The sequence below is a fragment of the Brachycentrus maculatus genome, unplaced genomic scaffold (genome assembly GCF_059751285.1).
Source record: "Brachycentrus maculatus isolate JH-2025_06_01 unplaced genomic scaffold, ASM5975128v1 h1tg000055l, whole genome shotgun sequence".
In the NCBI taxonomy this organism is placed as follows: domain Eukaryota; kingdom Metazoa; phylum Arthropoda; class Insecta; order Trichoptera; family Brachycentridae; genus Brachycentrus; species Brachycentrus maculatus.
This window is the reverse complement of record NW_028280809.1, coordinates 2,521,877-2,540,563: the sequence shown is the minus strand read 5'-3', so window position 1 is coordinate 2,540,563 and position 18,687 is coordinate 2,521,877. Positions and strand designations below refer to the sequence as shown.

Here is an 18,687-nt window from a genome sequence, read left to right as displayed (position 1 = left end):
CCATTGATGCTAATTTTTTTATGAATAATTTGTTATTTATTGACTTTGTATTTGAACTTAATGATGAAAATGTTATTTGCAAGTTGCGAAAACATACTCATATTAGAAAGTGCTTTTTTGAGTTATATGATACGACAAATTTGATTTAAAATAGTAATTTACCTTACAAAATGTTGAGAATCTCTGGTTCGCAGGTAAAACAAGGGTTGCAATTATCTAGAGCAAACATAGATTAAACAGAGAAAGATAATCTCCGAGACTATACGGGGATCAGAAGAGGGAAAGGGAGAGAGAGTATAGGTCTAATTGCGTTTTAATTATATTGTGATTATTCAGATTTTATTTAGCTCATCACACTTTTATTAAATAATGGTAATTTGATTGGGCGCATTATTAAAATTAAAACGGAAAAAGTAATACAGAGACAAATAAATTGAATGGGAAGAAATAATAGGGGTTTGATTTTTTTTTAATATTTGATGCACTGAATATGTGTTTCTCCATTTTATAAATTACAAAAAACATTCAAATTACAAAAAAAAAAAACAAAAAATCGGAATTAAAATCTCTTCACCATATTTCTTATTATTACTTTATAAGTCTTAAGAATGGAGATGTTTGCTTCAAAATGGCTTAACCTCTGAAAAAGAAATCTGAAGAATAAAAATCCAATCATAACACAAATTTGGTTGCGTGTAAATTTGTACATTTATTTGATAATTCAACATTAAAAATTAATCCGGAAAGAAATATAAACCGAGAAAAAGTAACTAAAATCATTACTATCGGGAAATTGAAAAATGAACCGTTACATATCGCTCACTCCTTTCAAGAACGTCATAAATCAAAAAACCTGATTTGTCAGCAAAACGTTTTTAAAGTTTAAAAATATAATACAATGTATTAAAAATAAATAGTAAGCCACTTATTGAACTTTTTATTGTGTGACAGATCTTTTAAGGTTCAACCTGAAGATTTTTTCTCCAGTTGAAAAATATTTATAATATTAAAAAAATAATTAAACAATAATAATTAAACTTTTCTTCAAAATGCAAAAACAACACTTTCTGGCCTGTAGCGGGTAAATATTAAATTTAAAATATGCCGCTTTTGCTGGAATATAGTACATTTTTTGGGCATTCCGAAAACATGCACAACTGAAAATTGACGATTTTTGATTTATGACGTTCTTGAAAGGAGTGAGCGATATGTACGTAGTATAGACATGTTTCGACGGCAAATTCTTATTTACATGAAAAAAAATCATAACCGTTTCATGAAATTTCATTGTTTTAATCATCTCTCAGCACATTGCTTTGTTCCTCCAGTTTATAAATACAGTCTACATTAATTACCATACTTCACGTAAATATTTTTGCTCGTAAGAAACATACGTATATTATTTTAAGATTATTCCAGTCTGCCTGGAATAACACGAATAATGTATATTAAGTGTTACTAAACATTTCCTCGTTAGTAACGTAATAAAAGCTTTTCTGGATGAGTTACGTATAACGGCCAGCTAAAAACCGTAATGGTTGAGGCGATATTTTGAAGTTTTCGAGAAGAAAATGCGTTTTTTTTTGGTCAAAAAACAATATATACCATCCAACCAAAGAAGACGAGTGATGTGATAATAGTCAGAGTTTTAACCTCATAAACAGCTGTTGGAAACGAGAGGGAAGATAGTGCTTAAATACTTAATTGAATAGAAAAACACGAAGAAAAATTCATAAAAATGTTCTTATAAATTATTTTATATATAACTGAAACTGTAAATTGATCGAAACAATAATTTGAGTGGTTTAATTTTTTTTTTCATTATTTAATCATTTTATCATCATTCACGTGTTCAACATTCTCTTACCTTACTTTTGTTACCTTTTCGTTATGCCCCCATACTATAAGTGTCCATACAAGATAACTTCAAGTTATTTTCTTAGATTAAAGTTTACTTTAACAGAAAGATTGTAAGCATATAAATTGTATCCTCTCACTGCTGGTTTCAAGTTAACAGGCCTAAGTTGAACGAACCGGTGTTGCAGCCACAAACAAGTCACCGTTAACTGGAAGATATTACCTTAGAAAATGTATTTTCTGACTGTCGGTTCACGGTTAAACGAATATTGAAGAGAGTTTGTAAATGTATACTCGTATTTGTTATTCATGTTGCATGTGAGAGAATTTAAGCGTAAATTTCCAACATGTATCTTCACATTATTGTGGATACGTTCACATTTAAAGGCATTGTATTATTTACGTAAAATTTGTATAGTACGTATAACACGTTCGTTTCTTTCCTTTTTACGTTATTATTCTTAATAACACAACGAAAATAATATTTGATAAAAAAATGTTCTCAAGGAACACCACGCTTTGAGGGTGTTACAGTAAACTCACGTAACGTAATTGTATAAAAAAAGTATTTTTGTACATCTGAGCCAAAGGGTCTCAATTGCTTACATATATTTTTTTTATTTTTGCATTCTTGTTACCTTCCTATAATATAATAAGGTTTGTAACCATGAAACCTTATTTGTTTATCTTAATTCGAAACCTTGATGTTAAGTGTGCGAGCCTCTTTATTTCACATGGCATTTACATTATATAACATACGATGAAAAAATTAAAATTATAACCCAATGTCAAAATTATTTAATGAAATAACAGAAACTTGAATACTTGAAACAGTTTAAGTGAAATAAATCATATATTTTGGTTTTTAAATTAAATATAAAAAATAAAAACTGATTTGAGTCTACTAAATTGTATTTTATTATTTTAAAACACATAAAAATATTTTTTATAAAAGTTTCATTTGTTATGGCATTTTCAAACTACTGTCATAAACATTCCATAACAAAGCGAAACAATTGTCGCAATTTTTTTATTTGTTATTAATATTAAATAACAATTTAATAGACTAAAAAATCGGTGTTTGTTTATAATATTTAATATGAATCAAAATAGAGTTCTACAATTAAAACGCCCAATCTATAAATATCTTTCGGTGTTTCAAAATATGAACAGACATTTCGGAAACGAACATGTCACAACTTCATTTCATACTTACTTGCAGGATTTTTCTTTTACGAGTTGTGAAATAATTCAACGATTTACATAATTCTAAAACAAATACGTTAATTAAAAGGTAATGATCGCCGAATATTTAACATTATTTGAGTAATTTTCACGAAACGTATTTAATCAAATTAAATATACGATTCGTCATTACTTTTCATTGTTTTATGCAGTTAGAGCTTTTATGTTCTGTCGTTCATAAAATTAACCGACCACACTCTAATTCGATTTTTTTTATTTTGTCCCTTTTTGAATAATTTTTACCGCTCAATTATTCGATTTGAGTATGTTATAGTAATTGTAAATCAGAATTCGTTTCAATACTATTGATTTCATTTGAAATTTCACAAGCGCTAATTGTACGTGAAAATACGTATTGTTTATATTTTGCTGACGTCCTTAACAAACCTGAAATTTAATTTCGATTTTGATAGACGCATTAAAAGTTCGTAACATTGTGATACTTCTACCCGTGAATTTGTTTATTCACTTTCCGCTTTTATTGCCAAACTTCGGCGGTAAATTTTCATAGCTGAAACTAATCCTTCGCCCAACTTTTAGTTTTCAATTTGAGGGAATCGGAAACGTATAACAAATGGGACATCGAAGAGAAGTAAAAGTTCGTAGAGTACGAATAATGAATATTGAAATAATTCTGTCGGGTCTACTTATTTTAATTAAATAATTACAACGGTAGATGAATCTTTTCTGCAAAGCATTTAAAAGTTTTTTTTCATCAAACACTGGATTTTTCATCCCACTCTTGATATGTCACCCTATCAAGATCATTAAAATATACTTTAGATGTCTCCACTGATTACAAAGCGTTTCTTTTTTTTATTAGAAAGAAAGTTGGATATCTGAGCATCCGAAAGCTTACGACCAGGCATTTAGCTGGATTGAGTGGTCATTTTATACACTTGTGTAAATTTCACCATTCTGCCCATTATTGTACATCTGTATTGCGTGAATGATGTTGGATACCTTTCATATTTTATTATATTATTTGTTACTTTTTACACTGGAATTATATTTACGGACGTTTTTTTTAAGGCAAACTTTGAAAACAGCGGCTAAAATCCCACACGTTATTTACTTTCTTTTTGTACCTTTTAAAATATTTGTTTACAACTTCATTTCATGTTTTAACATGAAATTAATTTAAAACGTATAAATATTGTTTTAGTCTCATTACTTTTATTTTTTGTCATAATCAAAAAAATTCAACCCATATTTTAGATTTAAAAAATGAAAGGTTTTTTTTTTTAAATGGTCCAATAATTTCATTTTATTCTCCGTTAATATTATTTTATAAATGTTTTGATTCCAGTGGAGTTGTGGGAATTTTTTCAAATTGGTCAATGTGAACGTTGAGATTATATATTTTGTATACAACATTTTGAGTGTGTCCAAATACTTGTTCACATCTCACATCTTAACATCTCACCAATAGATGTCTCTAGTGAAGTTCTAGTGATTCAAGAACAAGGTTTCTAAATTGGTTCACATATATAGAACTCCCAAGAATTTGAGTAGTGTGGTGTCAATAATGGGTAGAATTGGTGAATGTTACAGGTGTGTATAGTGATCACTTAAACCAGCCTATGACGGTCGTCAGCCCCGTAAATACCCAGACTTCTATATTCTTCTTCATCTTTGATGAGATGTCAAAAATAATAAGAAAATAACTCCTGTAATTGGAGATAATCCAGATTTTGTGAATAAGTATTTGGACACACTCAAAATGTTGTAAATCTTTGAATTTATTTAATCCTCTTTATCAAGTTCGGCTTACGCGAGCCTTACTTGCCTTTTCATGCCTTGAGTGAGGTTGGATTCAATCTAATTGTCGCCCTTAAATAACGTGATGGTCGGCTGAATACTTTGGGGTCAATGTTGACGAATTCTATATTCTTTGTTTACGATGTAGACTGCAGATTATCCAAAACGTGCCTTCGATGAAAGCCTTATGACTCTTTCCTTTTACACTTTTATGATATTTGTTCGAGATGATTTTCAAAGGTAAAAAAATCTAAGATTTCTTTTCATTATTTAAAAAAAATGTTTTTCTAAAATTTTGATATTTATAAGGTAAAACTTTAATTAATAATTTATAGATTTTACCACTAAGTGACTGCCAAATCAAGTATTGAAATAATTAAAATTCTCGATTTAAAAAAAGTAAATAAATGAGAATGTAGGTATTATTGCTGAAAATGCAGATTATTAGGACTTTCAATTTTAGACCTCATAATTGTTTGTATTATGTATTGATAAAAAATAAAATGAAAATATTTCACGCGAGTTTATTTGATTAATGCAGTAATCTCCTTATAATCTGACATATTTCTTTTAAACCATAAATTTTTTTGCATTATGTATTCATAAAAAATAAAATAAAAATATTTCACGCGAGTTTATTTGAGTAATGCAGTAACATTCTTATGATCTGGCATTTCTGAACCATTAAGTCGCTTGTGATAAAAATAATGGGTCCAGTGAAAAATTCAACGCTCAACCTTATCTAGTCTCATAGGACGAATGATCTCATTTTTTTCTTTCATTACAGACAGTTAATTTTCTAGCACATGCAGTTAGAGCCCATTTCCGTGAGGGTGACTCACCGTTATTCGTTACAGGCGCCTCGCCATTAGGACGTTCGTTACTCGACGCCGTTACACGTGATTTCAGCGCGCCGTTTCAGGATTGCCTGAAATCCTGAAAGTCGTACGAACTGTGCAGTTTTGTTACATCTACTCACATTGTACAAAAGCACACTGTGGTAAATAGTTTAACGGGTTGAAAAGTTACTTAGTTTCAAGCTGTTTTGTTAATTGCGATATCCGAGAAATAAATTCAGAGAGCTTGTTTATCTTTTGAAAATGTGTTTTTTAGTTTATTTATTTATTTAAACATATTACATACATAAGTGACATTTATAATATTACCGATAAGTGATGTCAATAACTCATTTTGGGACGTGGGATTAAGGTTAACGAGACTGAAAAACAGATAAGAAAGTAATAAATAACAAAACACAGGGCTAAATGTAAAATTATAAATCAATAATAGTTACAGTCAATCGGCATATAAAAAAAAGTATGAAGCATATTTAAAGGAAGAAAAGATAATATCACTAATCTCTAAAACAAATATCTTTCTTTAAAGTATTTCTTCAGTTCATTTATAATACTTCCTTTTTATCATTATTTCAAATTTCAGTATTATTATCATCGATGAGATATTTCTGGCTAGCCTGTTTTCATTTTATTTTTTCATCGTTTGGTCACCTTTTCTTTACATCACACAACTTTACCTTTTGGTTATAAACGAAGTTTTAATATTTATATTCTTCTGCGACGCGAGTTAACCGAATTCCTCAACACATAAAATGAAACATTCTTCATGAATAATTTATTGTATTTAAAAAAAATATGTTAAGCTTCATTTTCGTGGTGTGGTTATCAATGTTTTATAACATATTCATCCTAGAAACATAACATCACAACAGAATATCAAATCCGAAAATTTCTAAGTATGATTGTACGACTGTGGAGAACGACGAACTACGTCACATATGTATGTGCTCTTTTCTCACGTGCTCGACTAACTACACTAATGAAAACCTGATGATGGGCAACAGTCGCTCCATTTTTCTCGTCAGACATTGTTATATTTTTACTTTTTTTTTAAATTTAAGGAATAACCCGCAAATCCACTACATTTAGAGGCTTGTCTTCAGGTAGGATAATAAGAATAGGGAAGTTAATATGAAAAATACAATACAAACTTTCGAGCTAATGGAAAATAAATCTTACTTGGATTTATTTTGTTACGGGCGGGAATCGAACCTGTGATGCTAGTTTTGGTGTCGAGCGTCTACCCAATTACGCCACAGCGCCTGTCCTAGTCTAGTGTTAGACTAGCCTAATCCTAGGGTGGGCCTAGTATTGTTACGTTATTGAAACGAAGATGAATAAGAACAACAATATATGAACTAATCGTCTATGTTCTCATCCATCTTCATTATGAAATTAGTATTACGACAAATAATTACGAGAATTTTGATTTCTGTAACATGAAATCAATATTAATTCTACAATTTTTTTCACCCAAGAAAAACCCTCTAAGTATGTCTTTAAATTTGTTGAATAAAACTTAATATTTCTAGATATTAAAAAATATATAACAATGTAGTTTTACATATTCTTTGATGTCAGTTTGAACGAATAGTCCATTAAAATCATCAATCAAATTAATGTCAAGAAATATTATTCCCGGTATAAATTTGCTGATTCTTCATACACTTAAGTACTTTCTTACAGGTCTTATAAAAAAAAATATTGACTCGTGTGTCTTTTATGATATTATCAAAATGATACGGTAATTGAATCGAATACTTATTTCTTTTGAATTTTTGAAAGGCTGCAAATTGCAGATTTAACATAAAAAACAAACACCATTGAATTTTTCACATTCCATGTTTTTGATTTCTTAAATCACTCGTAAACGAGTGGAGGTAAAAAAGGTTTTTGTTTGATTTCTTTAAGAATAATTTTTTTGATATCACAATAGGGATTTTTAAAAATAAATGATTTACTTGGTAGAATGACGCGTAAAATTTAGTTTAATAAGGATCAATTTTTTGTTTACGCACCATTCTTTATGGAAAACATCAATAATTTGTGGATTTTTTGTACAATTGATAGCCATTTTATATGATATTATTAATTTTTAAGCGAAATAACTATCATCGATATGCACTCATATGTTTTTTTTCAAATAATCTCTTAATATAAATATTTTTCAAGGTAACATGAATTTCAGAACTTTGCGCGTTCATGTTTAAGGTAATATAAAGGTAATATTTATTAAAAATGCTTAATCAAATTTATTTTTCAGCTTCAATAACCGGATTCCCGGAACATGCGACCACGCCGCAATTGTTTCATTTGAGGTCTTGTCTGAAAGGTAGAAAATGATTAAGTTTAGGGGGTCAGGTGTTTGTTGAAGGCTTTTACGCTATCCCCCCCCCCCGTACACGTTCTAACTTCCCATCACGAGGTGTAACCTAACACGATGACGTGTAATATAACACTGTATAACAAGGTGGAACTGAATACCATGTAACATTGTACAAAATAACATCACTCCTTTTCAACACACATTCCTATACCTCAATACTTGGAATGAGGTGTATAAAATTTATTTGAGTGTTTTATAAGGTTTTTTTTATTGGGAAGTGTGATTTCATTGGTTAGGTATTTATCAAAAGAAAATGTTTTAATTTATATCAACATTATGTATATGAAAATATTTTGAATGTTTTTTTTATGTGTTGACGATGGCTAAGTATAAAATGAGTTTTACAATTTTTATAATTACAATGCATCGAAAATACCTTATTTTACCTGATTATAATGATGGAAAAACGAACATTTATCGATTTATAGATTTACTAACATTTATCCCAAATCTTATCACAATTTTTAGATTTTTGGATAGGTTAAAATTATTTAAACCTTTATCTTTAGAATTATAAATTTATTAGACAAATAAACCTTTCATTTTTTTTTTCTATTGTACAAAATATGACCATGTAAATATTGAATCAACTGTAGCGGTAATATGGAATTTATTTTATTTTATTCGTTTGAAGATCACCACAACATAACATAATATGTATATATTTTTACCTAAAATAGTTTTCGATTTTTTCTTGCTCCGCATTTTTTGTTATCCCTGTTTATTCCTGATTTTTAACAACCGAGTTTTTTGAAAAACCTCAAATAAATTACTTATATTTAATTAATATAGTTTGTTTTCAAGGATGATCATATCATAATTTCGAATGTAATTGTTACCTTATAAGAGTGATTAATTTTTCATTTCACCCTTATTTTTACCCAATGGTACAAAGGGCACTATATTGTTTATTACCAGTATTATCTTGATAGTTTGATACATAAAAGATATGTGATCAGCCCTGCGCTTCATATTTCAAACCAGGGTAACATTCAATAACCATTTTAGTGAAAAATCACTCATATTTATGTTGCCCTCTGGGAATCGAACCCGGGGTCTCCACCTCAGTAGCCTAACGAGGCTGATAATTAATTGATACCATGTTGAATATAACTTATAAAAATATTTAGAAAATCAAGGATAACAAATATTTATTATTATTTTACTCGTTACTTAATTATTTCAATTGAATTTGGGGACACAGTTCAATTTTGATTGCAATTCGAATTATCAAATAATATTTTACGAATTTATTAATATGGCGCATGCAAAGCATGACATCACACGAAATTAATTATTTCTGTTCATCAAATGTGATGTAATATGGCTGAACGAATTTACATTAAAATACGCGCAAACGGACTGTACATAGATAATTGAAAATTAATGTTGAACAGAGTTTAGTGCAAGGTGTTGTGAATCCAAAATAATGTGATTATTTATAATGGCGCATGAAATCAATTGCCTGGCATCTGCATTGAATCACTGTTACAATATTCCAACCACTACCTGCATGGGTTGAGTAATATTTGTGTGTATATTTTAATTTAAGTTTAATTAATCGAATTATATAACGTTTAATTAATCGAATCGAACGAGTGCACGTTGGTTTCAATAATTTGTTAATGTAATATATTATTTTTGTTTTGCTGTTGATTTTCGCATTATTTTGCTGTGTATATATTTGATTTATTTCCATATTATTTTTTGACACCTCATCAAAGATGAAGAAGAATATGGAAGTCTGGGCATTTACGGGGCTGACGACCGTCATAGGCTGGTTTAAGTGATCTTATGATTATTAAGCTTATAATTTGACGAGATAAAAATGAAAATGGTATTTTCTGGCGTTTCTCTTGTGTGTGATTGAAATCCAGGATTTGGACCTCACATGCTAATATAAGAGTTTCTGCTTGATAAAAAGCTTCTTTACATCTCACCAATAGATGTCTCTAGTGAAGTTCTAGTGATTCAAGAACAAGGTTTCTAAATTGGTTCATATATATAGAACTTCCAAGAATTTAAGTAGTGTGGTTATCAATAATGGGTAGAATTGGTGAATGTTACACGTGTGTAAAGCGATCACTTAAACCAGCCTATGACGGTCGTCAGCCCCGTAAATGCCCAGACTTCCATATTCTTCTTTATCTTTGATGAGATGTCAAAAAAATAAAATGAAAATAACTCCTGTAGTTGGAGATAATCCAAATTTTGTGAACAAGTATTTGGACACACTCAAAATGTTGATTTATTTCCTGTTGAAAACGTAACCCACACTTTTTATTTTGAAATAAAAAATAGGTTTGCCATTCGAATTTTCCACGAGATATTGTCACATAGCCTGGGGTAGTGTTGAAGATCGTTTTGTTATAGTACGAGTATATCTACTTAAAATGAATAAACACATGATCTCAAAAAATCGTTACGGGTACGTATTTCCATCTAACGTTCATATGCAATTATAAACTTAACAATATTATTTTTTATTAAAAACCTAGTTTGACTAACTAGCAGTCAGTCTGATGAAACGAAAAATAAATAAAAAAGAAAACACATATTTTTTATGTTTTACTTCACATCGCTGATGAAACAATGATAATTTCAAATTTCTGTTTAAAATATCAATGCATTCGAACAAATTGAAAATGGTTAGTTACAAGAGCTGTCAGGAAACACGCTGTCCATATCTCCATATGGGCAATATCTAATATTGCGTGAGTTGCTATTACGTTAAAGAGATGGCGCTGCCATTGAGATAAAAAACTTTGTTATTAAAAGGTTAAGCTCTGTCACAAATAACAATAACTGTCACAGATATACATTGTATAAACACGTGTATATTTGAATACAATGTTGTGTCAAATTGTTTAATAACTTTAAAAGATTTATGATATGAAACAAATGAACATTTACATTTTCATTTACATTAAAATATTTTTTTATCCTTACGTTTTACGACATTTTTTTGTTAACTTTCAATCGGAACCTCCAGTTTCAAAAACGTTTCAGATATTTTTTTTACAAAGGTTTTGGAAAATAAAATAAAATCTATTAATACTTGATCCTGATATCCGTTTATCACTCAATAATAATTCGTTAATCTTAGATAATTTTTCATTTGAAATATATTAATTTCAATAGTACGAGTAGGTACAGACGCTTATAATAATACATTAATAAAATCTATGTTAAAATTTATTACTTCAATTAGTTTTTCAGTGTGAAAAGGCATGTTATTCAAATACAAATACTTTATTTATATCCTTCACTTATTATTTTAAAACTAAAAATATTATATAGTAATTAAAAATACTTGATTTTATGAAATTTTATCATTCAATAATAATACGTTATTGTAATATGCGTGTAAAATTATCGCAATTTAAATTCATTATGTATATATTCACAAAAATTGTATCCATTTTTGTGGAATAAAATTAAATGATCTGAGCTTCAAGGCATGTTGAATGGCTTTTAAATGGGTGACTAATTTTAATTTTAAAATATAATTTTTTTAAAAAAAAATTGATGTAGTGAATTGTATTAACGATAAAACATATTATGGAATTGATTTACCAAAAATGTGCGTATTTTTATGCGGCAAATACTTTTCATCAATCAATAATATCAGTGTAAAGAGTAGGTACAATGAGTTTCATCTAAAAGTATATTTTATGGAAATTACAATTGTAAATTAAGATCAACGATTACCAATCTTCTAATTTCGGTTGCTGCCATTTTTCCGTTATATTTGCAGTGTCCTTCGTACGTTGTAATAAATTTCACAGAAATTTTATTCAATAGATATTTACATATACAGATACATTTTTTTGCTTTTTAAATGTATTATATAAATTTCCATACGATTATTTTTTTAACTTCCTCATCTTGAGTGCATAGTACTGCATCGTACAAAAGCACTATTATCTTGATCGTTAAATGTACCTCATCGAATGTAGTATAATGTCAGTATGATTTATGTCCACTTGTTCAATTTGAAATATGATGAACATACTTTTTCATCTTAAATGATTTGAATATTACACATCGAGATTTTGACGGTATTGATTGACAAAATACAATCCTTCAGAGGAATGACAAAATTTTGTATGAAATAAGGAAATTAAGGAAAGGTGGTGTGGAAACGTGAAACGAATGACTGAAAAAATACGGTACAGCGGTAAATAAATTCGAGGCGAATATAGAAAATAGGAGCAGAAAAAGCCGAGAAAAACTTGGCATGATCAAGTGTCTCAAATATTTGAAAATGGTCAGATCAGTGTTGGAATAATCGGTGGATATATTGTACGAGAATATGATGAGATTTATGAATGTGGAAGACACGACGAATGTTTGCAAGGACAGAGTGGTTGAGCGTTCTATTTTCGCTGCCTACCTCTGTGGGGAAGCGGCGTGATGTTAGTTAGATGGGCGTTCAAATACTATTAGGTTCGTTTTCCAAGTGACTTGTTTAATGATATATTATTGTTCTCAATACCCTTAATGATTACAAAAGGTGGTTTTGTATTTAGTAGAGATATTTATTCGTTTATTTCTTTTGCAGTGACGAAACTACGCGAGCACTGGGAAGAGACGAACAGTAAGGTTATGCAGAGGAAGACCCAGCTGGACGCCATGTTGTCCGACTCGCAGAGGTACGAGTCCAAGAGGCAAGAGGCCGACATCTGGCTGCAGCGGATGGAGGCTAGACTGGAGAGGATGGCGCAGCCCGCCAACACTGCGGACGTTCTGGAAACTCAGCTCAGGGAGCAAAAGGTACCTGCATACATACCTTTTAATCAAAAATAAGCAAAAGGTACCTACACGTATGTTTTTTATCAAAAATAAGTAAAAAGTACCTGCTAATATGTTTTTTTCTCAAAAAGAAAAAAAGGTACCATGTTTTTCATGTTTTCATACATGTTTTTTTTTATCAAAAATAACAATATGGTACCTACAAATAATATATATGTATGTGTTTTCTCAAAAAGAAGCAAAAAGTACTCACATACGTGTTTTTCTCAAAAATGAGCAAAAGGTACCTACAAACATGTTTTCTGTAAAAAATAAGCAAAAGGTACCTACAAATATGTTTTTTTCTAAAAAAAGAAGAAAATGGGAACCTGCATACTTTTTTTTATCAAATATAACCAATAGATACCTACATACATGTTTTTCCTCAAAATAAGCAAAAGGTACATGCATACATATTTTTTCTCAAAAAAAAAAGCAAAGGGTACCTTTAAACTTGTATATGTAAATATGTATATAATATTTGATGTTGTATTATATACATCAAGTACCTAGTTGTTTTGTTCATATCTCTTCTGACTTTATCTTATATTGAATCGATCCGAATCCGTAAATAAGTTAATGACTATTTTGACATCATTTCGATTCGACGGACCTTGTATACAATCGATACCTTCGAAACATTTTATGTTCTTAGTCATTTGAATCGCTCTCATTTTGTCTTCTTTACACCAAAAAATGTAATATAAAAAATAAAATAAAAAATTCTTTTATTTTATAAGGTGTTTTTATATCCTGCTTTATGTTCTTTTTTGTATTTATTTTATTTCAAAAGGTGATCTTATATCCCGCTCCATATTCTTTTTTTTCGTTTCAAGGGATGGGTACCCTTATATCTCACTTAATGTTTCATTTTGTATTTCTTTTACTTTAAAATGTAGTCTTATATCCCGCTCAATGTACTTTTTTCTATTTCTTTTACTTTAAAAAGTGGTGTTACTCCGCTTAATGTACTTTTTTGTATTTCTTTGACTTAAAAAGGTGGTCTTACATGCCGCTCAGTGTACTTATTTTCTATTTCTTTGACTTTAAAATGTGGTCTTACATCCTGCCTAGTGTGTTTTTTAAATTTCTTTTACTTTAAAAGGTGGTCTTACGTCCTGCTTAGTATTCTTTTTTGTATTTCTTCTACTTTAAAATGTGGTCTTGTATCCCGCTTAATGTTCTTTTTTTGTACCTATTTAATATTTAAGTAACAAATACAATTTAAATCATTCTCTTACATTTTACTGTGACAAAGCCGTCTCTTGAGCTTTCGTTATTCATGCGATCATGTTAGGGGAAATAAGGCCTGTCCTTATTAACTTCTACTTTGATGTTTTCCCGTTTGAAATCAGGTTATATTTTCTTTTCCTCTCCACTTCCATGTATAATTCACAAAGAAATCTCTTAAGACCCGCACCGACTTCCCTGACGATATCCGAACAGGATGACAGATTAAAATGAATGAGTAATTGCGCCTGAGAAAGAATAAAATTTAGCTAATGCTGCATCTACATATGTGTACTGAAAAAACATATAAATCTTACTTTTGTGGCACATTTTATTAAATAAAACTAGAACTTTGTTTTTAACCACTTTTATTTTTGGTACTTTTTCCAACCGGTTTCGACATAAACCTTGTCATCTTTAGGGATGGACATGTTTTAAATCTAAAACTGGGAAATACTCATACTTATAGGTTTAGTACTTTTCAACGTTGGAGATTAGCAGGTTCTTCTTCGAAAATAGAACGAAGATGGCCAAGAAAGTCTTTATCACCAGTAACCACTAGTGCGTCGAACACGGCTGCCGTTTCCATACAAATTTTGCAGACACACCTTGGACACGGGAGTCGTGTTGAATAAAGATAAGGATTCGTAGCCTGTTTTATGGTTTGAAAATGCCTAGAAATGCACTTGTATATGATGTTTAAATAAAAAGTAAAATTTGATTTTGAACAAAGTTATGGGTTTTCAAAACTTCGAAAATTTATCTGTATGACATTATCATATACAATATGCAGTGAACGTGTTAATTAGTCAATTGTAACCGGAGGGGATGTATGATAAGTATAAACGTAGAAGAAGTTAGAAGTGTATGTCAGCACAGACGTGTGTGACGTTGCATATTCTCTGCTCACCTTTTCAGAAAATGGATTAATGATAGCAGTGAGAGTCGGAAATTTTGTTTTCTGTACTAAAAAATACTATGTTTTTTTTGCGATATCATGTCGGTAGGGACCTTAACTGTGGATATCGAAGGGTTGGCACGAAGGTACATCTCGCGTAATCTGGTACATTTTACCGATTTCCTTTATAACCACAGTATTATCCGACTGATTAACCTCAAACCAACGGTTAGGCGCTGTGATACTTTCATTCAGCTACTGATGGGTTTCAGTTAAACCGCTGGCCGACAAAACGTAATGGAAGGGCGTAAAGTGCACGCGATCCAATTGGAGGTTAATTCAAAGTTTGCGAAGCCAACACATGTAATTTATTTGTAAAATAACACACGAGACCATGTTCACATTATGAAAACATTCATCACTCCGTGTTGTATATACGTGCTACGTTTAGTTTTTTGGCTGATATATTCTATTGGTGGAAAACACTAATACTTTGTAATCATCTTGATTTACGAGAATAGCTCGCGCTTCGGAGGTGTAAAAAATGGCATGTAAAAATCCAATCCTTTTATTTATTGCTCGTTTTTCTTTTAGAATGATCATCATTTAATAAATTGGCATCGTCGATAAGGGCTTCACGCTTTAAAAAATCTCGTAAAAATTCTCACACAGTTTTCTGTTTTATGTGTAATTTTTATTATGGAAATAATTTGCAAGGGAAAAAAATATCGAAAAATATTTATTTTGCTGCCTCAAATTACTGTAGTAAATAAGTTTTTTTTAAAAATAAATATTCCAGTATATTTTTTTTTAAAGAGAAATATTTGTGATTTTACTATTTTCACAAATATTTCAATTTCATACTATTTCTGTGAACCTAAGCGGCTCATTATTAGAAAAAGGTATCAAATCCAGAGTCCGCGACACTAACCACGGGATCACAACCCAACACTCCAATTAGTTTACGATACTTAACGTTAATTTTGTTAGTATAACCAGTTTTAGAGTTTTTTTCAATTTTGAGACTTTCCCATCTCTTTGTGAAAACTATACCATACCAACACAAAATAATAATCTTCACATGCGTAATTAGTCTGTTGAAGGACCAACTTCACTCTACTCTCCATTTTTATCTGATTGATTTATGTAAATGTCATCAAAATTTCATATTGTCTCGTTTATAATATGAACGTTATTTTTTATAGCAAGATTTCTGTTTTTAAGTAAATTCATATAAGAGAGAAATACTAGTAAAAGGTGAGAAACCTCATTCCATAATGGGTAAAATAAAAACATACATCTAATATCGTTCCGGCATTATTATCGTAACTATTATTTTTCCTTCGTCTTCAAACCATTATCCGTACCCAATAGTGCAAACGGTACTGCATGGTATGATAGCATTTTTATTTTGACTATTCGTGAATTTCAGGTAATCAGTTCTCTTGATTACATAAAAACAACGCGATCAATCCTGCTCTATTTAACAAATGCTACAGTTAAAAATCACTTATATTTATTTTGACCTCTCTTGAAAATAGATCCAAGTACCTCCAGCAAAGCAGTCAAATGCCCTACGCTACAAACCACTACGCTACAAAATTAAAGAATTTTTTTAGGAAGCTCAAAAATATTTTCACGTCATGAATTATTTTAAAATCAGCCAAGTTTACTTGTTTGTTTGTTTTTATTAGATTTTAGATACTTATCTAAATGTTTCTTTTCTTTGCAGTCCTTCCACGCCGAGTTGCACCAATACAAGCATCAGATAGAGCTCTTCAGTCAGTTGACCCAGAGACTCATAGCAGTTTACCAGCAAGACGATACTTCAAGGATCAAACGTCTGACTGAACAAATCAACATCAGATATTCTAATCTCAATTCCAAGTAAGTACATTACGATTATAAAAAAAATATTATTGAAAAAAAAACGATTTCAACTATCATTTTGGGTATAAAAAACAAATAAATGCAAAAATTGGACATTGTAGGTTTGTTAAAGTGACAAGGCATTTAAGATATTTTGTGACCAAAAATTCGAGTAACTAACAACCTCCTTTAAAAGATGAGAAAAAATCTCAAAGGAATTTTGAAGATTGTCTTTATTTAATACAGTCCACTATTTTACCTTAGTTTAATACAGTCCACGTAGAGATGTCGAGTCAATCAATGACCGAATGATTTGTACCGTGATGAATTTTCCATTCGTTTGCCTAATTTGTTTGCTTACTTTTAGGGACATATGGTAAATTGGATATCTTAATAGGCGTTTAAGAAATAATTCAGCTTGCTATTGTGGTTGATCGTTCTGTTTTTTTTTGTGATCCTCAATTTAATATGATTATTATAAAGTTATCTTCAAATTATGTTAATAATTTGAATATGTAATTTTCTTAACTCTTCCAAAATTATAATGGTACTTAAATGTTTGATGTTGTTTAAATACTGAAAAGGTTAATGAAAGCATTTTTTCTTGAAATTTCCGAAATTATGTTAATTAAAATTACTCGAAATAAGGTGGAAATCCTAAAAAAATATTAATACGACGAGTCGTAAACTGTAACCTTTTGAAATAATATAAATTTATAAAAAAAAATAAACCCATAAATAATAATATGAATTTTCATTGGACTACAGCCCATTTTTTGTTACCACTGATAAAAAAAATATTAAGGAACAGCTCCTACCCCCTCTCCAACTTTCATCGTCCCAAAGACACAACTCTAAAATTTATATTTAGCTTAAAATACGGTATTTGATGATGATGCGGAATCCATCGAAATACGTGTCACAATAGACTTTAAAAAATAGTGGTATTTACCAAGTTAATCTTAAATTATACTAACTTGGTTTGTTCCGTTTTTAAAAAAAAATTAAGTAATAAGTTTTTATTGATCGTATCTAAAAACCGGATTCAGTAATGACTTTTTTTTAAGAAATGTCAGAGGTGTCATTTGTTGCTGCAGACTAATCCACAAGATTAAGACATTAATTGATTGAACTAACAATGAATTCACCTTTTATCTCCAGGATAATCAACAGAGGAGAGGTTCTTCAATCGGCCATGAATTCTCTGCACAACTTCGACCGGTCCATCGACAAGTTCCTAGCTTGGCTGAGCGAGGCGGAGTCGCTACTCGAGACGGTGGAGAACGAAGCTGAGAGGGCGGCCGCTTCTACGGGGGCCCCTCAACCACAACATCTCAAGGTAGGAAAGCATTTGACGTCATTGAGCAAAGCCCGAGTGTACATGGAACCATTTGACGTCATTGAGCAAAGCCCGAGTGTTCAAGGAAGCATTTGACGTTATTGAGTAAAGCCCGCGTGTACACTCGAGTCCGCACACAGTCGAGTGGAACCAAATTCTGCTGTACCTTTTTTAATCCTACGACTACCTTTGGGTCCTACAAAAATTCATTTAAGCTAACTTAAGATACATACGTTTTTTTTAACAATGCCAACTGTTTTACCGAACGGCAGTAAAAAATAATCTTCATTTAAACTTTTTACGTTTGTTCTTTTAACACCACGATTACCTATAGACAAAAAATCTTGAATAATTAATTCAGCAATTTATAAAAAAATAATTGACAACTCAACATAGATAAAAGAGATAATGGAAGCCTGTGTATTAACACGGCTTACGACCTGTCGTAGGC

At 30.3% G+C, this 18,687-nt stretch overlaps 1 protein-coding gene across 9 annotated transcripts in view; it reads left to right on the top strand.

Moving 5' to 3' along the window:
* Positions 1-18,687, top strand: part of Dys (Dystrophin) — a 762,481-nt gene that overhangs the window by 322,772 nt on the left and 421,022 nt on the right. For 8 of the 9 annotated variants that reach the window (XM_088278115.1, XM_088278116.1, XM_088278114.1 and 5 more), the window contains 4 exons: positions 7,984-8,052; positions 12,671-12,882; positions 16,761-16,915; positions 18,059-18,236. In XM_088278115.1, coding sequence (XP_088134241.1) covers positions 7,984-8,052; positions 12,671-12,882; positions 16,761-16,915; positions 18,059-18,236 — 614 coding nt within the window. The remainder of the gene's footprint in view (positions 1-7,983; positions 8,053-12,670; positions 12,883-16,760; positions 16,916-18,058; positions 18,237-18,687) is intronic. The other variant, XM_088278111.1, reaches the window with a different exon arrangement.